Source organism: Mesoplodon densirostris, chromosome 4 (genome assembly GCF_025265405.1).
Source record: "Mesoplodon densirostris isolate mMesDen1 chromosome 4, mMesDen1 primary haplotype, whole genome shotgun sequence".
Lineage (NCBI taxonomy): Eukaryota > Metazoa > Chordata > Mammalia > Artiodactyla > Ziphiidae > Mesoplodon > Mesoplodon densirostris.
In genome coordinates, this window is record NC_082664.1 from 69,105,517 (window position 1) to 69,132,334 (window position 26,818).

General features: G+C 34.3%; 1 protein-coding gene across 5 annotated transcripts in view; it reads left to right on the top strand.

Annotated features, from left to right (window-relative positions):
* The window catches only part of HECTD1 (HECT domain E3 ubiquitin protein ligase 1), a 90,877-nt gene that overhangs the window by 35,259 nt on the left and 28,800 nt on the right, over positions 1-26,818 (top strand). For all 5 annotated transcript variants that reach the window (XM_060096339.1, XM_060096338.1, XM_060096341.1 and 2 more), the window contains 14 exons: positions 260-374; positions 962-1,136; positions 9,641-9,779; positions 9,969-10,139; positions 15,089-15,311; positions 15,828-16,091; positions 16,195-16,271; positions 19,617-19,751; positions 20,312-20,458; positions 21,526-21,620; positions 23,183-23,288; positions 24,961-25,095; positions 25,654-25,793; positions 26,089-26,412. In XM_060096339.1, the coding sequence (XP_059952322.1) occupies positions 260-374; positions 962-1,136; positions 9,641-9,779; positions 9,969-10,139; positions 15,089-15,311; positions 15,828-16,091; positions 16,195-16,271; positions 19,617-19,751; positions 20,312-20,458; positions 21,526-21,620; positions 23,183-23,288; positions 24,961-25,095; positions 25,654-25,793; positions 26,089-26,412 (2,246 nt within the window). The remainder of the gene's footprint in view (positions 1-259; positions 375-961; positions 1,137-9,640; positions 9,780-9,968; positions 10,140-15,088; positions 15,312-15,827; positions 16,092-16,194; positions 16,272-19,616; positions 19,752-20,311; positions 20,459-21,525; positions 21,621-23,182; positions 23,289-24,960; positions 25,096-25,653; positions 25,794-26,088; positions 26,413-26,818) is intronic.

The following is a 26,818-nucleotide window of genomic DNA, read 5'->3' on the forward strand; positions in this document are numbered from 1 at the left end:
AGGTTCAGATGTGAACGTACTTAATTTGAGATGTTAATAAATAACCAAGTGACATTAATCTATAATTTTTTTCAAGATATAAATAAACCACTTTTAAGGTGTTGTATGCAAAGGCAGAGATTTGAATTGGTATCTGCTTGATTAATTATGTAAGTCTGCAGTCTGAAGTATGTCAGTGCAATCTAAAGGTTGCAGAATTGGATATTGAAGAAATAAGGTGTTAATTATTATATCCACATTAAATGCTTTTCTTTTCTAGACTCTCTTACGGCATGGTGCAAATCCAGATCTGAGAGATGAAGATGGGAAAACTCCATTAGATAAAGCTCGGGAAAGGGGCCATAGTGAAGTAGTAGCTATTCTTCAGTCTCCAGGTGAGTGGTAATATCTTTCCTTTTAAGCCATCTGCTATTACTTTTCAGCTTCACTTCCATAGAAGTAGCTTTCTGTAGACATGTTAACATTATATAAAGAAATCATTTCTGTGAAGTCAAATAATTACATACACACACACACACACAGAAACTTATATTTGATAAACATTTAACAGTGTACTATTCTGTGTTCTTTGAGACTGTGGCTGCATGATTCCAAAAAGACCAAATCACAAGTTTAAGGGGTGTGTGAATGTCATAAAGAATAGTTGGTTATTGCATAGACAAAGTACTTTGACCAAATTTTTAAGTTTTCACAGAGTAGATGAATGCAGAGGCTCTGTGAAATATTTTATGGAATCAAGTGGAGTATCCAAAATTATCTCCTTAAGTTGTGATTCAGCTTCTTGGAGGTACTAATGTTCTTTAGTAGTTTTACAGACACCTTTGATAGATACAACATCCTAATTTGTTTGACTATTGTTAATTAGGGTAATTATAGTTGATTTTATAGTACATTTCAATATTTTTTCATTGAAAGAAAAATTTTCCAGCAAAGTATTTTATTGAACAATATTTGTCTGTAGGTGATTGGATGTGTCCAGTTAATAAAGGAGATGATAAGAAAAAGAAAGATACAAACAAAGATGAAGAAGAATGTAATGAGCCGAAAGGAGATCCAGAAATGGCACCCATATACTTGAAAAGGTTACTGCCAGTATTTGCACAAACTTTTCAGCAGACTATGCTGCCTTCTATAAGGTAGTTATCCATACTTTCTGTATTTACTAGTTAAAATATGCTACTTATATACCTTTATTTATCTCACTTTTCCAGAAGGATGTGAGGTTTATTTTAATATTGAAAAGGTATGGTAAGAATAAAACTTAGATTGGAGAGTTAAATCTTTCCTTCTGATGATCTGACTTAAGAGAAGTTTAGAAAATTAAGAAAACTAGACTAACACAGCTTTTGTAGCTCTCTGAATATCAATTCTAGAGAAATTTTTATAAGTACAACAAACATTTATTGAGCTTTATGGAGGCCTTTTTTGATAGAGTCAGTGTAAGCTGCCCACTGGAGGAGTTCCCAAAGAATTAAGACTTGGCCCTGTTTATGTGCCCTTGCAAGCTGGTGAGGAAGAAGTGAGTAACAATACAGAGTGGTAAGTAGTAGATTAGACATATATTCCCTAGGGATATAGATGGTTTAACAACTAATTGGCTGGGCAAATTGGAGATTTTATGCAGAAATGAGATTTAAATTGGGGTTTAAAGAATACTTGGAAGTTTTCTAGGCAGATGGATTTAGAAGGATCATTGTGCAACAGTGTGTGCAAAGGCATGGAGGTATGAGTCAATTCATCCTGGTGCAGGTCCTGGTGGCTCTACCTCTATGGTGTGTCCAAAGTGTGCCATTTCTATCCATCTGTTGCTAATACTCTGGTTCAAGGTGCAATAGTCTGTAGTTTGGCTACTATAGTTGCCTCTAAAGTAGTCTTCGTCCTCCTTATCCCTCTACCATCTGTTCCTACATGTTATGCTGAATTAGTTTTTTTTTTTTTAATAAATTTATTTATTTATTTATTTTTGGCTGCATTGGGTCTTTGTTGCTGCACGCGGGCTTTCTCTAGTTGCGGCAAGTTGGGGCTACTCTTTGTTGCGGTGCGCGGGCTTCTCATTACAGTGGCTTCTCTTGTTGTGGAGCACGGAGTCTAGACGCGTGGGCCTCGGCAGTTGGTGGCATACGAGCTCAGTACTTGTGGCTCTCAGGCTGTAGAGCGCAGGCTGAGTAGTTGTGGCACATGGGCTTAGTTGCTCCACGGCATGTGGAATCTTCCCGGACCAGGGATCAAACCTGCGTCCCCTGCATTGGCAGGTGGATTCTTAACCACTGCGCCATGAGGGAAGTCCCTTTTTTTTTTTTTTTTCAATTAATTAATTAATTTACTTTGGCTGCACTGGGTCTTTGTTGCTGCATGCAGGCTTTCTCTAGCTGCAGCAAGCGGGGGCTACTCTTCGTTGTGGTGCATGGGCTTCTCATTGTGGTGGCTTCCTTTGTTGAGGAGCATGGGCTCTAGGTGCGGGGGCTTCAGTAGTTGTGGCATGCGGGCTCAGTAGTTGTGGTTCGTGGGCTCTAGAGCACAGGCTCAGCAGTTGTGGCGTGGGCTTATTTGCTCCGCGGCATGTGGGATCTTCCCGGACCGGGGCACGAACCTGTGTCCCCTGCATCAGCAGGCAGATTCTTAAGCACCTTGCCACTAGGGAAGTCCCCTGAATTAGTTTTTAAATCATAATTATATCACATCATCTTCTGACTTAAACCCTCCAGTAGCTTCTAATTGGCCTTAACTAAAACCTAACTTCTTAACAGTCAGGCTTGGAAGGTCTTGTATAAGTCCCACCCAGGTCTCTGACCTCATTTAGTACTATATAACACCTAGGCCATTACACTTACACTATGCTAGCCTTCTTTCTGTTTTTGGAACATTCTATGTACATTCTTACCATGGGGTTTTTGCACTTACTTCACTTTGTTGGAAACTTTCTACTCCCAGGGCTTTTGAATGGTTGGTTACTTCATATCATTCAGGTCTCAGTTCAAATGCTTATGTCCATTGACATTTATCCACCTAATTTAAATTTACCCCAGGATACTTTTCATATCAATCGTGATGTTTTACTGTCTTCACAGAGTTTACACTGTCTGAAATCTTGCTCTTCTTTGAGTTTTTGTTTTATTGTCTGTCTCCCCTCTAAAGCTCCATGAGAGATGGCCTTATGTCCTGCCCTATTCCTACAAAGACAAGGAGGTATAGAATAGGGCTTGATATTTAGATCTTCAGTAGATACACTGAATGATTGAATGAGTGTGTTTTGTTTGCAGCTGCAAGTATTTTGGTATCAGTGGGATATGGGATATGTTTGTATAGCTCAGGGAATACTGTCAAAAAGGTAGACAAGGGCTTCCCTGGTGGCGCAGTGGTTGAGAGTCCGTCTGCCGATGCAGGGGACACAGGTTCATGCCCCAGTCCGGGAGGATCCCACATGCCACGGAGTGGCTGGGCCCCTGGGCCATGGCCGCTGAGCCCACAATGATGAGAGGCCCACGTACCGCAAAAAAAAAAAAAAAGATAGCATATATCTTAGTTCAGAGCTCACACTCTGGAGTCAGCTCAAAGTCAGTCCAAATGTCAGTGTTGCCACTTTGTAGACAGATAGCCATGGACAAGATACTTAACCTCTTGATCTTAATTTATCTCTAGGATGGGATAATTATACTTAATTCTCTTTAGGTGTGAAAATTAAAATTAAGTACGTGTGGTATTTAGCATAGTGCCTAATATTTTAGAGGTATTTGTAAATAGATAGTTTATTTATTTTATTTTTTTTTCCTTTTTGCAGTATGCGGGCCTCTCACTGTTGTGGCCTCTCCCGTTGCGGAGCACAGGCTCCGGATGCGCAGGCCCAGCGGCCATGGCTCACGGGCCCAGCCGCTCCGCGGCATATGGGATCCTCCCAGACCGGGGCACGAACCCGTATCCCCTGCATCGGCAGGCGGACTCTCAACCACTGCGCCACCAGGGAGGCCCAAAAGATAGTTTATTTTAAAATGTTTTATCATAGATAAGTTAAAATGTATTCAAACGTCGAGATAATCATATAATGAACCCCATCACATAGCTTCAATAAGTTTTAACAAATATCCCAGTCTTATTTCATTTATACCTCCCCAACTGTACTATTTTGAGGAAATCCAAGACTCAAAATAGTTTTATCCATAATTTTTCTATATGCATCCATAAAAAATAAGGGTTCTTTTGTTTAGCACAGGGAATATAGCCATATTTTATAGTAACTTTAAATGAAGTATAATCTATAAAAATATTGAATCACTCTGTTGTATACCTGAACTAATAGAGTACTATATGTAAATAAACTGTACTTCAATAAAAAAATAATTTTTCGGGCTTTCCTGGTGGCACAGTGGTTGAGAGTCCACCTGCCAGTGCAGGGGATGAGGGTTCGTGTCCCGGTCCAGGCAGATCCCACATGCCGCGGAGCAGCTAGGCCCGTGAGCCATGACCGCTGAGCCTGTGCGTCCGGAGCCTGTGCTCCGCAACGGGAGAGGGCACAACAGTGAGGCCCGCGTACCACAAAAAATAATAATAATAATAATAATTTTTCATCATTAAAAAGGGATTCTTTTTTGTTTTTTAACATAATTGCAATACCATTATTACACCTAAAATAATTATAATAGTTCTTAAATATTATCAAACATCAAATCAGCATTCATTGCGCTTCCCTGGTGGTGCAGTGGTTGAGAGTCCGCCTGCCAATGCAGGGGACACGGGTTCGTGCCCCGGTCCGGGAAGATCCCACATGCCGCGGAATGGCTGGGCCCGTGAGCCATGGCTGCTGAGCCTGGGCGTCCGGAGCCTGTGCTCCGCAACGGGAGAGGCCACAACAGTGAGAGGCCCACATACCGCACACACACACACACACACACACACACACACACACACACACACAAAAAAAGCATTCATTGTTCCCAATTTTCTCATAAATTTTTTTCTTGACAATTGGGTTTTGGGGGGTTAATATATTATGTCATTAATATGTTAATATTTTCCCTTGCTTCCTTTATTTTTGTAATATATTATAAGAATATATAGCAAATATATAAATTTATCTGTAAATGATGCATAGTATTTTACAAGTTAAAGATTTATATAAATCGTATCACATTGTATGATTCTTCTTAATTTGCTTTTTATCTGGTAATATTTTTTTGTTTGTTAAGATTCTTTCTTGCAGTTCATCCATTTCCACTTCCGAATCATTCGTTTTTTTCTTTTCTTTCTTCCCTCCCTTCCTTCCTCCCTCCCTTCCTTCCTTCCCTCCCTCCCTCCCTCCATTCTTCCTTTTTTTTTCGAAGTATAATTCACTTACAATACTATGTTAGTTCAAGGTGCACAACATAGTAATTCAGTATTTCTGTACATCACAAAATGATAACCATGATAATTCTAGTTACCATTTGTCACCATATAAAATGTTTACACTATTATTGACTATATTCCCCATTCTGTACATTTCACCCCGTGACTCATTTATTTTTTATTTTTTTATTTTTTATTTTTTTGTGGTATGCGGGCCTCTCACTGTTGTGGCCTCTCCCGTTGCGGAGCACAGGCTCCGGATGCGCAGGCCCAGCGGCCATGGCTCACGGGCCCAGCCGCTCCGTGGCATATGGGATCCCCCCAGACCGGGGCACGAACCCGTATCCCCTGCATCGGCAGGCGGACTCTCAACCACTGCGCCACCAGGGAGGCCCAACTCATTTATTTTGTAACTGGAAGTTTTGTACCTCTTAGTCTCCCTCACCTATTTCATTCATTCCCCCATCTCCCAAGATGATTCATTAAAAAAATATACACTTGTCATTATTAAAAACAATCAAATAGGTTACAACCTAATTTTTTACCATTTCAGTTTAAAATTCGATCAGAAGAGTAAGCATATGTACTCTAATCAGGCAGTTAAAGGAGGATCTGTATATATGGAATATATCAACTTTAGCTATTATCTGTCATTATTGGCCTGTGTGCATTGTCTGTTCAGGAAATAAAAGGCAGACAACAGATCAGCGAAGCCTTCAGAACAAAGGATAGCAGTTTCACTGGTGGAGCATTTTGTAAAAACCTGATTATTTTCTCTGTGAGATATTTCTTCCCAGTTTTATTGAGATATAATTGACATGTAACATTGTATTAAAGTGTATAACGTAATGATTTGATATATGTATCTGTAATATTAGACTGAGGACTTCACATTTTGCTTTTGAAGAAAGGCTACTTAGAATTTTGAAGAGGTGTGGTAAATATACATCTTTGGAGTTAGGGGCAATAATGGGACAAAGATTGAGTAAACTTTTCAGCAGCAGAAATCCTTGAGGATCCATTTGTTTATTTATTTTTTAAATCACAATTTGATTGAGAGGAAAGTAGACATGGTTGGATAAAGGGGGAAATTGTTCTAGGATGAGAATATTAAATAATCTAAAGATAATAAATTCTTGCAAAGTTAACTTATAGAATGCAGTTTGAAAGAAAATAACTATAGAATTTGCTTTAGAACTTGACAGATCTTAAAGTTCTTCTGGAAGAATAAATAGGTGAGATTATTAAAGAAAAGTCTGAATAGTAGCTAGTGTAAACTTTCAGTAATTAAATCTTTATGATAACTAGCCCAAGAGTTTATAAATCATTGGAGTAGACTGGCCCTCCAAACAGAATCAATTGTGTTTAGAAATTGAATGTATTATAGTGGTAAATTATATAATGTATTAATATTTTATAATATATTAACATAATAAATGGTATTATAATATTTGCTTTGTGGTTTGATTAAAAATCAACTTAGTCCTTTACATTGTGTATTTAAATAAATTCTAAATTTATTTAAAATAAATGAAAAAAAATAAAACCTTAGGAAAACAAAAAAAAATATTCTCAAATGTTTATCAGAACTTGGTAGGAAGAATGACTTTTAAAACTTGTTTGTTAGTCCTATCTGTCATTTAAAATTTATTCTATGTAAAAAAACAAAACTGCATATCAGCAACAGTATTACCTGTAACCATGAAAGTGACAGAAATATAAACTTGTAATCCAGATAAATCTTCCAGCAAATTGGTATTTGTTAGCAAGTATGACCAAGGGATACTAACTTTATTATGCAGAGAACATATACAATTTTTTGGTCAAAGTGTAAATGCCAATTTAAATAAATGAGCCAATGACATTATGGTACAGTGCTCAAGATGAAAAAGAAAACAACAGGGAAAAATGTATCCTCTACTAGTAAAAAGCAAAACATTGAAAAGTAAAATTTCATGTCCTTTTCACCCATTAGACATTTAAGAAACTTTTTTTTTTACAAAAGTAACAAAATTGTAGTGAATTAGTACATCCATATCTACTTGATAATTTAAGCTATTAACAGTCCTTTTGTCCCCTAGCTTTATTGAGGAATAATTGACATATAAAATTGTAAGATTTTTAAAATGTACATCTTAGTGATTTGATATGTATATACATTGTGAAAGGATTCCCCTCATTTAGTTAATCAGCATATCCGTCACTTCACGTATTTATATTTGTGTATGTGTATATATGTGTGTTTGAGAGAGAACATTTAGTCTTAGCAAATTTTAATTATACAATACAGCTTTATCAACTGTAGTCACCATTTTTTATATTAAATGCTCAAACCTTATTCATTTTATAGCTGAAAGTTTGTATCCTTTTACCAACCTCTCCTTAATTCCCCCATCCCCAGCCATTGGCAGCCACTTTTCTACTGTTTCTATAGGTTTGACTTTCTTTTTTTTTTTTTAAGATTCTCGTTTAAGTGATATAAGGCAGTATTTGTCTTTCTCTGGCTTATTCACTTAGCATAATGCCCTTGAGGTCCATCCATGTTGTCGCTTAACAGATTTTTTAAAAAATCAGTTTACCGAGTATGGATTCAGTGTTGATGCACATTCAGTACGTATGAAAATATTTAGACTCTTGGATCCAGGAATCCCTCTACTGAAGAAATAAAACTGTTCACCAAAAATAATGCTATTTATAATAGAAAAGCCAGTAAGCTGAATGCTTATGACTTATATAATAGTGTTAAGCAAGAAAATTTTTGTTATGAATATTATGCATAGTGTACTGGTTACGAGATGAGTTTGAGTTGAGGCTCTAATTTATTAGCCCTGTGACCTTAGTAGAATTACCTTTCTTTGTCTCATTTTTTTTCATCTGTAAAGCTGAGCTAATAAAACCTACTTCATAGGGGGTTTGGTGGGTGGATTAAATGAGGTGTAAAGTTTTTAAAATATATACAGGTGTTCCTGGCTTATTATGACTCAGCATGGTAGTGACAGATAGCCAGATAGGTAGACAACATATAAATATTCTTATGCTATTTTAATTGAAGTAAATCATGATATAAAATTATTATTATACATAAATACTGATTTTGCAACCAAATATAAATTGCCGTTAACAAACACTGGAAGGAACTAATCCTGTTAGGGCAGTTTGCCCTCCATCTGCCTACTATTTTCTCTAATGTACTTGAATTTGTAATAAAACACGTTTTAAAATTAAAGAATACATGAAATTCACCTAGAGAGAGTTATGAAATACATCAAGACCACATTCTGTAGGAATACAGCTGTCAGATACCTCTCTTGGATTTCGATAGTGATTTTTGCCTCTCCATCCTTCCTGTGGAGAAGTCACCTCAAGGGCAATGATATCTACAGCTTGGCGCACAGACTATTGTTAGATGCTCAGAAAACATGTGTTAAAAGCATTATTGACTTTTATGTAATAGACCAGTGTATTATAATTTAAATGTGTGTGGATATTTGTGTATTTTATTTTAAAAGAACAAATCGCTTATAAAATTGAGGTTAGTTTATGTGACATTATTGAGTATCTTCTGTGTTCTAAGTAAAGCAGTGGATAATAAAAGGGAAAAGAGTCATGCCAAGTTGTTAACAATGGGAATATTTAAGGGCATGGGATTACTAGGATCTCATTTATATGAGAATATCATTATAATGAACATGTTTTAAATTTGACAAAGGACAAAAATGCTTAATTTGAAATATGAGTTCCATATAAACCATCAGGTGTTTTAAGTTAAGAGTTTTATATTTGGGGTTATAGAAGCCATTTATTAGTAATTGTGTTACTTTTGATTTTCTAAAATTATCATGGCATGTTAACAGTCATGCTGGTTAATATAAAATAGCACATGTAAGAAAATTACAAAAATAATTCGTTTTAATGAGCTCAATATATTAATAGTAGAAAAATGAAATTCCCTCAAAAAGTGAACATAAACCTAGTGCTAGTCTTAGCTTTTTGTATTCTTTTAAAAAAATTTTTTTTTAATTGGAGTATAGTTGATTTACAATGTTGTGTTAGTTTCTGCTGTACAGCAAAGTGAGTCAGTTGTAGATACACATATATCCATTTTTTTTAATTCTGTTCCCATATAGGTCATTACAGAGTATTGAATAGAATTCCCTGTGCTATTCAGTAGGTTCTTATTAATTGTATTCTTTTATTAAGTGTATATTTTAGCAGAGCATTTAAAGCTTAAATCGGATATTTTTGTTTTTATTAGTGTTGCATTTTGTTTTATTTTATCTTCTTACCATGGCTAACTAAAATTCTTTTTTTACTTTTCAAGGAAAGCAAGTCTTGCTCTGATTCGAAAAATGATTCATTTTTGCTCTGAAGCACTCTTGAAAGAAGTTTGTGATTCTGATGTTGGTCACAATTTGCCTACAGTACTAGTGGAAATCACTGCAACAGTTCTTGATCAAGAGGTTAGTTTATTATCTTTATTGAAACTCCTGTAGCTTTAATTCCCACTAGATAGTAGTAAGTAAAATAATTTAACTTGTGTCCTAATTTTATTAAATAATTTTGTCTGTACAAATGATTGCATTTGTCTACTCCACGCAACTAAACTTATTTTTATCATTTTCCCTTAATTTCCTTTTTTTTACCCCCAGGACGACGATGATGGCCACTTGCTGGCTTTGCAAATCATAAGGGACTTAGTAGATAAAGGTGGTGATATTTTTTTGGATCAGCTAGCCAGACTTGGTGTAATTAGCAAAGTGTCAACTTTGGCAGGTCCTTCCTCTGATGATGAGAATGAAGAGGAATCAAAACCAGAAAAAGTGAGTGGTCTTAATTGCAGTGGTATCTATCAGGAATAGGGTTTCTTTTGAGGAAATGTAGTTCCAATAACAATGGGTTTTGACAAAATAATGGCAGTATGGAGTAGTATTATAATTTTTTAAAATTTGGTCACTTTTCTTTTAAAATATATCATTGGTAAAATTTAAAACTTGAAGAAAAGTTGCAAATAAAGAATATCAGAACATCCTCTATCCAAAATCACTAATTATTGACATTTTGCTCCATTTGCTTTATTACTTACAAAGACACATGTGTGCACGCACATTTAAAATATATTATTTGAGGGAATTCCCTGGCGGTCCAGGGGTTGGGACTCCGAGCTTTCACTGCCAAGCGCCCGGGTTCGATCCCTGGTTGGGGAACTAAGATCCCATAAGCTGCGTGGCGTGGCCAAAATAATAATAATAATGATAATAATAATAAAATATATTATTTGAGAGAAGCTGGATACATAGTGCCCCTTTTTGTAATTTTATTTATTTATTTTTTGTTTTGCTTTGGCCGCACCTTGTGGCATGTGGAACTTCCCTGAATAGGGATTGAACCCATGCCCTCCACAGTGGAAGCACGGAGTCTTAACCACTGGATCGCCAGGGAAGTCAGTGCCCCTTTTTATACCTAAAATCTTCACCAAAAAACCAGGACATTGTCTTACAGAATCCTAGTACAGTTATTAAAATCAGGAAATTTAATATTTATAGAAAATGTTATCTAATCCAGAGACTGTATTCAAATTTGCCATTGCCCTAATAGCAATGCCCTCCTGCGGCTCACGCCACCCGCCCCCCCAGAATCCAGTCTAGGAGCACAGTACATTTCATTGTCATGTTGTTCCATTTCTCAGCCTTTCTTTTTCTTTCATAGCCTTGGCATTTTTTTGAAGAGGACAGACCACTTAATTTGGACAAGGACCCTCATGTTGTGTTTGTGCCATGTTTCTTCATAATTAGATTCAGGTTGTGTGTTTTTAAGCAGGAAGACTATAGAGGTGATGTTATGGCCTCCTCATGTGTAAAATGTGCCTTTTTAGAGGCACATGATGTCTGCGCTCTTGCTGTTGACGTTGACTTGGATCAGTTGGTTGTGTTTGTCTCTACCAGGTTTCTTCTCTATTGTAAAGATACTTTTTCCCTTTTGTAATTAATAAGTAATTTGTGGGGAGATAATTTGAGACTATGCAAATATGCTGTTTCTCTTTAAACTTTTATCCACTAGTTTCAGTACCTATCAATAATTCTTGCCTTAGTTTGCATATTTAAAAATATGCCTTAGGGCCTCCCTGGTGGCGCAAGTGGTTGAGAGTCCGCCTGCCGATGCAGGGGATACGGGTTCGTGCCCCGGTCTGGGAGGATCCCATATGCCGCGGAGCGGCTGGGCCCGTGGGCCATGGCCTCTGAGCCTGCGCGTCCGGAGCCTGCGCGTCCGGAGCCTGTGCTCCGCAGCGGGGGAGGCCACAACAGTGAGAGGCCCGCGTACCGCAAAAAAAAAAAAAAAAAATGCCTTATTTGTCTCTACCAATTGGCAGCAATGATTTAGTCCTACCATTTAGTGAATGCTTCCTACATATTAGTGACTGAGTATTAATAGTTTTGAGAGAATGGTAAAGTATGGACTGTAACTGCAGAATCCTGAGTGGTTTAGTGTATGTATGTGTTTCCTAAATTACTAGAGATTTAACAAAAAACAAAACAAGAAATGATATCTGGGTTCATCCCCCTGGAATTCTTTCATTCAAGAAATAGGTTACAGATCCCAGCGGTCTTTGTAGAAGTTAACAAGCAAATATTTATATGAAAATGATAGGAACCTAGAATAGCAAAACATCCTTGAAAATGAACAAAGTTGAAGGACATACACCAGCAGATTTCAAGTCTTATTATAAAGCTATAGTAAGCAAGAAAGTGTGGTAGTGGTGTAAAACTAGATTAATGACCCACACATATATGGTCAATTGTTCAAACAAAGTGCTAAGGTAATTCAGTCACAAGAGGATGGTCTCTTTAAAAATGATGCTTTAACAAGTGGATAACATATGCAGAAATATGAAATCTTACCCCTTTTAACAAAAAGAAATCATTAACTGAAGTGGATGGGCTAAAACTATAAGGCTTCTAGAGGAAAAAGAAGAAAATCTTAGTGACCTTGAGCTTGACAGAGATTTCTTAGATAGGATATTAAAAGATTATATTATAAAAGAACAAAAAATAAATAAATTGTCATCATTAAAACTAAACCTTTGTTCTTCATACTACATTATTTTTTAAAATATATTTATTTATTTATATGGCTGCATGGGGTCTTAGTTGCAGCACACGGGATCTTCATTGTAGCATGCAGGATCTTTAGTTGAGACATGCAGGATCGTTTATTTTTTATTTCATTATTTATTTATTTATTTTGAGGTATGCGGGCCTCTCACCGTTGCGGCCTCTCCCGTTGCGGAGCACAGGCTCCGGACGCGCAGGCCCAGCAGCCATGGCCCACGGGCCCAGCCACTCCGGGACACGTGGGATCCTCCCCGACCGGGGCACGAACCCACATCCCCTGCATCGGCAGGCGGACTCCCAACCACTGCGCCACCAGGGAAGCCCCATGCAGGATCTTTTAGTTGCAGCATGCGAACTTTTAGTTGCGGCACATGGGATCTAGTTCCCTGATCAGGGATCAAACCCGGGCCCCCTGCATTGGGAGTGCAATCTTAGCCACAGGACCACCAGGGAAGTCCCCAAAATACATTATCTGGAAATGAGAAGACAAGCCAGAAAATTCTTTGAGATTTATCTTTATTCTTTGAAAATATCTTCTTCTTTTGTTTGTTTTTTGGCTGCGCTGCATGGCTTGTGGGATCTTAGTTCTCTGACCATAGATTAAACCCCTACCCCCTGCAGTGGAAGCGTGAAGTCCTAACCAGTGGACTGATTTTGGCCTTCATTTTTTTTCCTTCTATTTTATAAATAAATAAATAAATAAATAGATTTATTTATTTATTTATTTATTTATTTATTTATTTATGCATGCTATGTTGGGTCTTTGTTGCTGCGTGCAGGCTTTCTCTAGTTGCAGTGAGTGGCAGCTACTCTTTGTTGTGGTGTGCGGGTTTCTCATTGCGGTGGCTTCTCTTGTTGAGGAGCATGGGCTCTAGGCACGCAGCTTCACTAGTTGTGCCTCGCGGGCTGTAGAGCGCAGGCTCAGTAGTTGTGGTGCACGGGCTTAGTTGCTCCGTGGCACGTGGGATCTTCCTGGACCAAGGTTCGAACCCGTGTCTCCTGCACTGGCAGGTGGATTCTTAACCACCGCACGACCCGGGAAGTCCCTTGGCCTTCGTTTTCAATGGACATTTTCAGTTTCTGCAGGGACTCTTGGCTGATCATTTTCCAGCACTTGAAGAGATATTTCATTGTCACCTGATGTGCATAGTCTCTACTGAGACGTTTTCTTCCTCTGGCTGTGTTTAAGACTTTATATCTTGTTTTTAGCAATTTGACCTTGATGTGCTTAGCTGTTTGGTTTGTGTGTGTGCATGCACATGTGGGTTTTCTGCCCCTGCTCAGGATTATTTAATTTTTTTTGGTCTGTGGGCTTACAGTTACATCACATTTGGAAAAATTTTGAACGGTTGGTATGATGATTTTCCACTCTGGCTGTTAGGAATGCAAATATCTGACCACCCTGTGTGACCTCTGAATTGTTCACCTTACCATTTTCAAGTCATTCTTTGCCCTGCCTTATGGAACATCACCTGTACACAGATGGTCTGGTACTCAGTAGAGATGTCCTGGTGTCCACTTTGCACATTTCTAGAGGTCTTTTGTGCTTGACTCCCTGATCCTGAACTCATCCACCACATATTCCATTTGCCTTAATCTCTTCAAACACAGGTCTCCATTTCCTCAACTTACACTGCTGGACTCTGTGTTCCCTCTTCTTAAGACCTTAGCCAGAAACTCTGTCTGAGCCTAAGGGGCTTACCTTATTTGTTACTGTTTTCTGGGAGATAATGCAGTCCTGTGTTGTTTGTTGTCCAGTATTTGAAAACACTCTTTCATGTATTTTGTCTGGTTCTTTTAGTTGTTGACAGTGGATAGGCAAGTCTTGATCCTTATTAATCTGTCATGGCCTGGAGCACAAGTACTATGTTTAGGGAAATTTATAATCCATATTTTACAATCTTATTTTAGTGTTATAAGCTAAGTACTACTTCAGGGAAGAAGCATGTAAAAGATACATTTAAAACAATTTTAAGTATAATAAGTCTTCATAAACTTTAAAAGTACTTTACCCATACACGCATGCATGCACACACATGCCAAGATCATATATGTTAATGATGAATATTCTTAATATTAAATGTTGTCAACAAAATAAAAATTTTTTGGATGCCAGGGTAGGCAAACAGTGTTTACAAATTATTTTTCTTTTAAACATGCTATAGCTGACATTTTGATGATTATAGGAATAATCCAGTATATTTGATTCACTTGGCTAAGGGTGGGAACTTATAAATTATATTGTTAAAACACATTTCTGGTGATTCTTTTGCACCCTAGGTTTGGATACCATTGAACTAGTGTAAACATTCATTTTTTACAAATAATCTGTTAGGCCCAGAGATATGGTGAGTTTATCAAGTCCTAGATAATTAGCTAATTGTGTGTAAACCTAATCCATTTGTCTTCTTGACCATTATACCTGGAAATGTTATAACTTAGGTTATTATGTGAATTTCTTAACTTTTTTTTAGGATGGACTTATAAGATTATAGGTAATTAGTTGAATCAGAATATGTATTAAACTACAGGCAGCTGAATATTATATTCACGATGTTTTAATTCTAAATTTGATTCATGGTCATGTTTTTTTAAGTACTTATGAATATTTGGGATATAAGTTATTTCCCACGTTTCATTGAATAATTTTACACATTTAGGAAGATGAACCACAGGAAGATGCTAAAGAATTGCAGCAGGGTAAGCCATATCATTGGAGAGACTGGTCCATCATTAGGGGAAGGGACTGCTTATATATATGGAGTGATGCAGCAGCCTTGGAACTATCTAATGGCAGTAATGGATGGTTTAGATTTATCTTGGATGGAAAACTTGCCACCATGTATTCAAGTGGTAGTCCTGAAGGTGGATCGGATAGTTCAGGTAATATTTTGTTTCTGTTAAAATGTTTTACTAGTTTCTGTAATTTTGATAATTTGTCTTTCTGCTTATATTTTTGCTACCATTGTCATAGCAATAGCACATCCTTGATGATCATATGGCCATTTCCTTAATATTAACAGAGAAAAATGATTGTGCCATGAAAGCATTTCATACTTTTTTATTGTATGAGACAAGGAATAGCATTGTATCAGTATCTACTTTTACTGTCTCCATCCTTTAGGTAAAGGTGCCTCTTATCACATAATGATGAATTGCCCATGTGTGATGCTGTCTCAAATTATATCTTTTCCCCAGAGCCTTCTACTTTAAAAAATTATGGCTGCAGGATTGTTTTAATGCTTGAACCTAAATAATATTAAACCAGTGAGAGTATATCAAAGAACAAAACTTTAATGAAAGTTTTTAAATAAAATTGATATTTCAATAGGTAGTTTCCTTTAAAAAATGGAATATTTGAAAGGATGAAGTTTTAAAACAAACATTTTGTCTTTATAGAAAGCAGAAGTGAATTCTTAGAGAAGTTACAAAGAGCTCGAGGCCAAGTAAAGCCATCTACTTCAAGTCAACCTATACTCTCAGCACCAGGACCCACTAAACTCACTGTAGGGAATTGGTCACTAACATGTTTGAAAGAAGGAGAAATTGCTATTCATAACTCAGATGGCCAGCAAGCAACAATATTGAAAGAAGATTTACCTGGTTTTGTGTTTGAATCTAATAGAGGAACCAAGCATTCATTTACTGCAGAAACTTCTCTGGGTAAGTATGTAGGTATGTCAGTTTAATGGATAAGAATAAATGAATATGTTAAATTGCAATAAAATATGTTCTGTGAAATACCTTTTTTTTTTTTTTTTTTAAGGTTCAGAATTTGTGACTGGCTGGACTGGCAAAAGAGGCAGAAAACTAAAATCTAAGTTAGAAAAAACTAAGCAAAAGGTATTATTTATGGGATTTGCTTTGTTTTTTGTCTTTTATACTGATGTAGCAAGGTTTCAGGGGTAGATTGTAGGCATTTAAAAAATTGAGCCATGTAACATAAGCTACCCTAATCTAATGTATTTTTAGTTTTCCTTTTTCTGTGCTCATTATCTTATTTTCCACAATATATATACATTTACTTATAGTTTTTATACTATAAGTAAATACTTATAGTTTTTATATTATAAGTATTAAAAAAACTTATAGTTTTTATATATAAGTAAACACCAATATTAAAATAGAACAAAATTGAGACAAAGTATAAAATTTAAATTATTTTAAAATTATGTGAGTTATTGTCACAGAAACTTTAAACTCATTCTTTAATTATGATTAATGATAGTAGTATTTTTAGTGATGTAGTGGGATTGAAAATGCATTATTATAATTTACAGTCTTGATTTAATACTTTGTGATGAATCCATTTGAATTCCTGGTTCTAGATTCAGATAATTTGATGCTTAGTTTAATGACCATCTCAGATGGAATCACTGTTTCAAAAAGATACAGGAGCAAATATGTTACAGACTCCAGGAGCAAATATGTTATTGACTCATATTACTAATTTTTAAATTCTATCCATTTATTATGCATTGGTTTTTTCAAAAATAAAGCCATTATATTTCTCCCCTTTTTTTTTTAAATTGGGGTTTGGTTGTTTTCCAATGTTATGTTAGTTTCTACTGTACAGTGAAGCGAAGTAGAGTTCCTTGTGCTATACAGCAGTTTCTTATTAGTTATGTTTTATACATACTAGTGTATATATGTTAGTCCCAATCTCCCAGTTCATCCTACACCACTCCACCCCACTTTCCCCCCCTTGGTGTCCGTACATTTGTTTTCTACATCCATGTCTCTATATTATATTTCTTTTTTTAAAAAGATTTATTTATTTATTTATTTATTCATTCATTCATTCATTCGGCTGTGCCGGGTCTTAGTTGTGGCACTCGGGATCTTCATTGCTGTATGCAGGTTCTTGGTTGTGGCATGCTGGATCTTCAGTTGCAGCATGGGGGCTCTTTAGATGAGGCATGCGAACTCTTAGTTGTGGCATGCGAACTGTTAATTGTGGCAGGCGAACTCTTAGTCGCAGCATGCGAACTCTTAGTCGCAGCATATGGGATCTAGTTTCCTGACCAGAGTTCGAACCCGGGCCCCCTGCATTAGGAGGGCAGAGTGTTAACCACTGGACCACAAGGGAAGTCCCAAGCCATTATATTTCCATCTTTATTATATCAGTTGTTCTTGAATTTTTTAATTTTTAAAAGAGAAAATAAAATCTCATAGTTAGATTCAGTATCTTCTGATGACACATTTTTATTTTACCTAAAATAATGATATAGTTTTTTCATATAGTATGTGAAGAATGCTTTTGGGTGATTAGGATGGGGGGTACTTGTGTGGCTTTGGCCATAGGAATAGTCATAAGGGATTTTATTTGGAGCACTATATTATATAATATATATATGTTGTATATATTATATATATATATATATATATATATATATATATATATATATATATATATATATATATATATATATTCATTCATGTCTTCATTTCCAGTTGTAAATTTGCTAGGCTATCCCAAAGATATTCCACATTTCCACATACATAGGCCTGGAAAAGAAAATTGCTTGCTTGCTTTCTCTTTCTCTCTCTCTCTTTCTTGCTTTTTTAATTTATAAATATATATTACCTCTATAGCTATATATATTATTCCATGATTGCTTCTGTGTTTTTCAAAAAAGAGTGTGAAGCCAGAGGTTTTTTTCCGATTCAGGATATCTTAAGGGCATTTGAGGAAGAAATATCTCAATTGAAGGTAGCCATTAGATGGTAAAAGGAATTTGAACTAAATACAGTTTTCATTTTCATGATAGTTATGTTCTATAAAGTTGCCATGAATACTGAACCATTGCTTCTTGGAGAAATACAAGTTTAGGTTCCTGTGAGGCTCTGGTCACATTTTTTAAGTTTTTGATGCACTGTGCTTGCCGAAAAATGACTGTGAAAAGTGCTGCAAGTATTGATTTGTGGATTACAAATGAATTTTAGTGACTAGTTGATTTCACAAATATTAAATTCTCAAATAATGAGGCTCAGCTGTAATTCTTTATAAAGCTACCGGTCAGCTTTCTCAGGAGTTTTTTGGAATAACTGCTGTTGTATTAACCAACAAATCTAGATTAACTCACAGGGAACTGAACTTTTACAGTACGAAAGAAAAGTAAATCAAGGATGATATAGTCTCAGTCCTGTAGTTTCATTTTCTTAAAAAAATGTGATTATTGATTCAGATCCTTGAAATCAGTAGTAAATCAGTGATCATATGGCTATTCTTTTGCGTATGAAAGCAATATATATCAACATATAGTAATTTTAGGTAAAAATAATTTTAACTATTAGTTTTAACCTGTTTTTATTTCTTAATATTGTTTATAAAGGAATAGTTTCTTCAGTGTTGTCTGATATCTAGAACTTACTTATCTTTTAATTCTGAAAGGCATACTAAAATAGAATGGGAAGGTACTATTAATTCATTTAGGGAGTGAAATTTTTTCTGTTACATTAGAGCTATGCTTATGATTTAAATGAAATCACATAAATCTTAAATTTACATTATTTAAGCATATATTTTAAAGAATGTTATGTACTAAATTTCATCAGACCCAAGCCATGGACATGTGTGGGTTTCTCTCTCAAATAACATTAATTTAACTTAAATGAGGTAATTAGTACCCAAACTGATAATACAGTCATTCTTTCTCTTGATGAAATATATAAATACATGAGCATCATATATACTTTGTGTGAATAATATAAATAGAAAAAAGACATAAGAACCTAAAGTACACCCCAGAATGTTAAAAGGTTCAACTTCAGTTGATGGAATTATAGATGGCTTAATTTTCTTTCTTTATTTTTTGTTTTTTGTTTTTTGCTTATTTGTATTTTCTAATTGGTTCACCATAAAACAGGTTACTTTATTAAAAATAGCAGAGCTACCTTTTTATAGGTTTAATTTGATTTAAATAAGCTCCTATTTGGTTTATGAATACAAAGTTTAAAAATTAAAATTATAAGTCCTTCGATTTGACATTGCTAAAATCTGCTAGAGTAGTTTTTCAACCATGAGAACTTCTTGATGTATATGAATAGAAGTAGTAACATTTTTTGGAACTTGATACTGGCACAAACGTCTTAATTCTAGAGGTTGCATGTATATATTTAAAAGGAAGATTTGGTAAAATTATTAATTGTAGTAAAAATTCATATTTACTATTTTTATTTTGCTAGGTACGCACTATGGCTCGAGATTTATATGATGACCACTTTAAAGCTGTTGAAAGCATGCCTCGTGGAGTAGTGGTAACACTCAGAAACATAGCAACTCAGTTAGAGTCATCTTGGGAACTTCATACAAATAGACAAGTATGTTAGCCTCTAGATTTTATGACACACCGTGATCTTGGTTTAGTTTTTTCCCTTTATCCTTTATATTCTGGGTATTGATTAGGGGGTCAGCAAATTATCACCCATGGGCTAAATTTTGTATGGTTTTGTGAGGTAAGAAGGGTTTTTACATTTCTAAATGGTTGAACACAAATCAGAAGTAAGAATAATATTTCATGATACCTGAAAATTATATGCATGTGTATAGTCAGTGTCCATAGTAGTTTTATTGCTCACAGCCATGCTCATTTATTTACATATTGTCCGTGACTGCTTTAGTGGCCACAATGGCAGACTTAAATAGGTGTGACCAAGATATGTGATGTGGCCTGTAAAGCCTAAAATATTTACAGTTGGCCCTTTACAAAAGAGTTTACCAGGCCTGGTAGAGATAATTTGCATTAATAATTTGAATTTCTTAATCTAATTTAGTATCTAATTTATTTTCATGGTAATTGGTGGCTCTGATAAATTAAGTATGTTAAGACCTGTTTGTTTTTTTGATTGTCTTTAATTTTAAAAATTGTTGTTTCTTTTAGTGTATTGAGAGTGAGAACACTTGGAGAGATTTAATGAAGACAGCTTTAGAAAATCTAATTGTACTTTTGAAGGATGAAAACACAATTTCACCATATGAAATGTGCAGTAGTGGCTTGGTGCAAGCGCTTCTTACTGTTTTAAATAATGTAAGTTTATGAAGTAGTACAGAATGAGGTATATAGTTTAAAAAAATATTTTTAACTACACTTTGACAGAGTGAGATTTACTTTGTTTTTGTCAAGATGTATTAAAAACTGAGTAGTGAATGTTAACATTTATAATTTTTCCAGCCTTTCAAGTTTTATCATTAGTTTGAGCCAGTTGAATTAAATAATTGAGTTTATTTAGATTTTTTTGGTTACCTGATTATAATTTGTTCAAGATTTGTTTGAACAAAACACTTCCTTGTAGTAGCCTAAGACTTAACATTATTCACTGCTGTGATTTCTTCATAACTTAACATAAGATAGAGTTAGTCTATAGGCCTTTTTAAATACCTAAAATATTTGCATAAAATTAATTTATGAGCATTGGCAATTTAGGAAGTTTATGTGAATATTTGACAAGTACTTGCTAATAACCTTATATTTCTCTTCAATTTAGACTGTTACTATCTCTTTATTGTGATAAAATTTTTTCCTTTATTTTAATGAAAGGTGTATATATATATATACACACACACACACACTTATTTTAACAAATTCTAACAGAATAAATTATAAAAAGTGAAGGTTTTCTCCCCATTTTAGTTCTATTTGCCATTTTAATTTCTTGATCTTAATCATTGTACTTTAACTGCAGTGTCTCGTTTCCTTCATTATTTTTACTATTTGCATTTATTCTCATTTATTAAAATTATATTGATATAGCATCACTTAGTAGTATCTATGAAATCATTGTTTTGATATACCAGTCGTATTTTTTCTAATACTAATTAATGTAAATAGTACTGTTAAAATGCAAAATGTTCATAAATAATCTGAAATTACCTTGCATACTTTGAGAAAAGGAGTATAATTGCCACTTCATTGTAACACTGAAGATATTAGCCATGTTCTACTAGTCATAATGAAAAGAATTTTAATTGAAAGAAAATAATGATTTCACTTATATTGTATTGATAATTTTGTAATATATTAATATTCATCTTGCAGAATGTGTTTTGATAAATTTCAGTAACAGCCCTAAAACTTTTTTTTCCTTTTTTTTTTAGAGCATGGATTTAGATGTGAAGCAAGATTGTAGTCAACTGGTAGAAAGAATAAATGTTTTTAAAACAGCCTTTAGTGAAAATGAAGATGATGAAAGGTAAATCCCCAAATTTCTTTTAATTTGATGTTTGCAGTGTTTGCAAGTTGATAGCTTTCCTTTAAAATAGAGCCTAGTATAGTGTTTATACACAAAGTAGGAACTTTTTTATTCAGTACAAAAGTAGCTTATATTATAAATAGATAAAAGGAAAGATTTTTTAAAGTATTTTTTTAATCTAATGGAATAAAAGGAAGATTACATGTCTGCTGTGAATGCAACTGACCATTTATTTTAAATTAGATAATCTTTAAGATACAAGTGGAAATTTGAACACTGATTAAATATTTGTTGATATTAAGTAGTAATTTTTCCTTACCTTTTAGGTGTGGCAATGATATGATTTTATTTTTTAAGAATTCTTTTGTAGGGGTACATACCCAGAGTATTTCTGGGTGAAATGCTATGTTATTTGGCATTTTCTTTTTTTTTTTTTTTATTTTTTATATATTTATTTATTTATTTATTTTTATTTTTGGCTGCGTTGGGTCTTTGTTGCTGCCTGTGGGCTTTCTGTAGTTGCAGTGAGTGGGGGCTACTCTTCGTTTTGGTGCACGGGCTTCTCATTGCAGTGGCTTCTCTTATTGCGGAGCGTGGGCTCTAGGTGCGTGGGCTTCAGTAGTTGTGGCTCGTGGACTCTAGAGCACAGGCTCAGTAGATGTGGAGCACATGCTTAGTTGCTCTGTGGCACATGGGACCTTCCCAGACCAGGACTTGAACCCATGTCCCCTGCGTTGGCAGGCAGATTCTTAACCACTGTGCCACCAGGGAAGTCCCCTGGCATTTTCTTTGAAATATATAGGAAGGAGAGAAGTGGGTGGGGATATAGATAGAAATCAATTGGCTATTAGTAGGTAATTGTTGAAGCTGGGTCATGAGTTGATGAAGGTGCATTTTACTATTTTATTACTTTTGAATGTGATTGAATTTTTAAAATAATAAATGAAATTTAATTAATTCCATTAATTTTAAATACCATTTTAAATGAGTGCATATTACATTATATGGATGTATAATAATTTATTGAAACAGTCTATTAAACATATTGGCTATTTGCAAATTATTCCTAATACTAAAATGTAAGTGTCTTGGTGGAAACATCTTTTTACATAAATTCCTTTAAATTGTATTACTGAGTTACTGATGTTTTAAAGGTTTTTGATATAAATTGTCATGTTGTTTTCCAGAAATATTATACCAGTGTTGCCTTGCCAACAATACTGTCATTTTCAAAACTTTGCTGCTTTATATATTCTTTTATATGTATCAGATATTATATAACAAAATTGTTTAAACTTTAAAAAATAAATTACATGTTAAATTATACATTATTTTGAATGCAGTTGATGAACATTTCATAAGAAAAATGAAATATTTTATTAAGTGAGGAAATTGAGTTATAAAATTATTTTTGCTTACTCATGTAGTCTAATACAAAATTAAACTTCTCTTTGCATTAATAAAGAAAGTAGGGTGTCTATATGAGGTTGGTTATTACAGTTTCTTTATGAACTTTAGCATGAACTTATATAAAAGCTCTTAACAATTATTTTTTTTCCTAGTCGACCAGCTGTTGCATTAATCCGAAAGTTAATAGCTGTACTAGAATCTATTGAACGTCTACCTCTCCATTTGTATGATACACCAGGATCCACTTATAACCTCCAGGTAACCATGGAAAATGCAGTTGCTATTATTGCTGAATGCATTTAGGAGCAGGCTTAGATAGTTTTCTTTAAAAAAACAAAACCAAAAAACTTTTATATTTTATTAAAGAAGGATTGTGCTTAATCATTAAAGACTTTAACCTTTGATGACATTTGATTGTTCTTTTTAATGACTCTTAAATGTATTGGTATTTTAATGTTTATTTTAGGTTTTAAATCATATTTGGTAGGTCATATTTGGCGAAAGACACCTTATCAGTGGGAAAGCAGAAAAGAGAGTCCTTCTGTTCTAGAATTATGAGTTAACTCCCTTCGCCTCTGTGTGTATCTCAACATATGAGAAAATGTGAAAGTATTTTAGGCAGTTTTTTTTTCTTGCTTTCTGTCTGTCATTGTTTAGAACCAGATGGCCTTCCTTAGCTATTTCTATTGATTTTTGAAATCTGTCATTATCACATGGTTTTATTAAAAAAACCTGTTTTCTTCCTGAATGTCACTTGGTTGACATTCTTATTAATTCATTAAATTATTCTTTTGTTAGCAGCTAGTATCCAGATATTAACAGAAAAAACAAATAATTCTTACTGCTAATATTCCAAACCAGATCTTTATCACATCATCTGTAGGTTACTTTAGTATTTTCTAGCATGTTCTTTGGCCTTGAATCTTGCCTTTATTTGATCTATCCTGCATTCCACTATATCAAATAGTTTATTTTAAATATGGCCTTTAATAAGTGACTAAAACTATTTGCAATAACAGTGCCTACTCAAGGCAAAAAACTTACCATACCTCCAAGAACCCAAAGCCAACTAGACTCCCAGACTAGAAAGCTTGTTCATAGAGTTACAGTATAATTAGTATATCTGACATGATGTATATATTAAGCAAGATGTAGAGGTCTACTTTGTGCTTTACTTCAGACAATAATATAGAGGACCAAGGGGATTTTTTGGTCTATCCTTTTAAAGGTTTATCCTTGATAGATGAATGAGGTAGAAATAGGTCTCAAAGACTGGAAATTCCCCTGCTTATACTTTTACAGTCCTAGGAGCACCAACATCTTTTATTATACGTATTTCATTTTAGGAGACTGTGCAAGATACAAAGATAGGAAGGCTGGGAATGTGCCCCCTGGTAATTTCGCATTCTGAAATGCTTTCCAAATGTACATGTAAATATTTAATTATGTGTCTATAGCAATTAGTTAAGATTTATACAGAAATGAAGCACATACTTGTTTTATTTACTAAAGCATATCGGATTGGAAGCTATCTATCTTGTATTTTTTTTAAGTTTATTAGCCATAGGTCATTTAATATATTCTAGCTTTAAAAGCATAAGTTAATTAGCTACTTTTTATAACTTACTTGGAAAATTGCAAGTTATCAGTTAGGGGTTGTAATAGTTCTGTTAAGTGTTTCATAATAATTTTATTTAAACCATGTATGTTTGAAGTTGTTTAGAAATTCTAAGTAAACTTTGTTTCTTTCTTGAAAATATTATTCAGTGGACCTCTTTAAAAAAATACTTAATAGAAAACAGACATTGATCCTTCCTTTATGGTTATACTTTATAAATCTCAATTGCTGTGTTATGTAACATTTTTCATTTTCAAAATTTTAAGAAAAAAGCAGAATATTTTCTGAAGCATTTTGATCATTTCTGTGTAGATACTTACAAGAAGATTAAGATTTCGGTTGGAACGTGCACCTGGTGAAACTGCATTGATAGACAGGACTGGCAGGATGTTGAAGATGGAACCCTTAGCTACAGTTGAATCTCTAGAACAGTATCTCTTAAAAATGGTGAGTTTCTGGCAAGCGAATGGTGAAATAAGCATTCTTTGCTGTGGTTTAGGCCTTTAGAAAAGTGGTTTGGGAAGTATTTTTCCAGAGTTACAGTAATAGAGTTTGACCTAGTAATTCCATTTTAGAAAATAATCTTTATACACTCTAAACGGTTTCTTCATAAATATGTCTGTTATAGTTATTTGTAATACTCAAATAGTGAACAAAACCTTAATGCTAATCAATAAAGGAATATCGAATTGGTAATTACTTCTATTAATTTGAATATTATATAGCTATCATAATATATACAGACTGATAAGAGAAAAATGTTTTTGTAAAGTTTGATCAAAACTGTTTTATTCTATCTATTGAAATAATAGACTAAAGAAATACTCTCTGATATTAATAGTGGGGTGCTATGATTATCGAATTTTCTGGGGTTTTTTTTCTTTTTCAAATATTCTTAAATGAATATTGATTATAAAATAATTCACGTTAAAGGGATGGGAACCAAATGGGCTGTGCATTTCAAAATATCATAATTAAGGTGTCTTCCATATTTTCTTTGGTTAGGTAGCAAAGCAGTGGTATGATTTTGACCGATCTTCATTTGTTTTTGTTCGAAAATTAAGAGAAGGCCAAAATTTCATATTTCGGCACCAGCATGATTTTGATGAAAATGGAATCATTTACTGGATTGGGACAAATGCCAAGTAAGTCATTATTTAATGTAGGTTGAAAACATTCACCTGGAAAAGAATTCTAGGTAGTAGAATAAAATTAACCACTCTGAGTATCCTGCAGTTTTAGGAATTTCGTCTTTTAGGCTAAATTTAAGACCATCCAAATTACTTTTTATGAAGAAAAAAATACCTAAATTGTTAAATGTAGAATTTTTCTTAATTAATATAATTTTATGTAGAAAAAAGCTAGTCTGAGCAAATGCAGTTATTTTAATGGTGTTAACTGTTAACACTGCTTAAGAGTATTTTCTTTGTTTTTGTGTAGAACTGCATATGAATGGGTTAATCCAGCTGCTTATGGACTTGTAGTAGTAACATCATCAGAAGGAAGAAATCTACCTTATGGCCGCTTAGAAGACATATTAAGTCGTGACAATTCAGCTTTAAATTGTCATAGCAATGATGATAAGAATGCCTGGTTTGCCATAGATCTGGGTCTCTGGGTGGTGCCATCAGCATATACACTTCGTCACGCTCGTGGTTATGGAAGGTCTGCACTGAGAAATTGGGTTTTCCAGGTATCCAAAGATGGACAGAACTGGACTTCTTTGTATACCCATGTTGATGACTGCAGTCTCAATGAACCAGGGTTAGTTGAGGAGTCTTTGTAAATTGGAAAACTCAGTAAAGAGCTTTATTTTTATAACTGTATCCTCCTAGAGCTCTCTTTTTTGTAAGATACTGAAACAAGATTTTCTTTCTAAAAATATCACTTGATACTGTAACTTAGGTATTAAAACTTTGAAATACTGACTTTGTCAAAACCATCAAATGCTTTAAACATTAGTAGAAGCTGAGCTTACTTATTTAAAAAGAATTTGATATATAGCTGTATGTGTGTATATATAGCACACTGATAAAAACCAAAAAAAAATGGAGTTAACTTTGACTAAACTCTCCATTTATTCACATAGTATATGTGAATGTTTGACAAATTAACAGTGACTATTGATTTTTCTTATTTTATGTATCTGTTTTCCTAAATTTTATATATT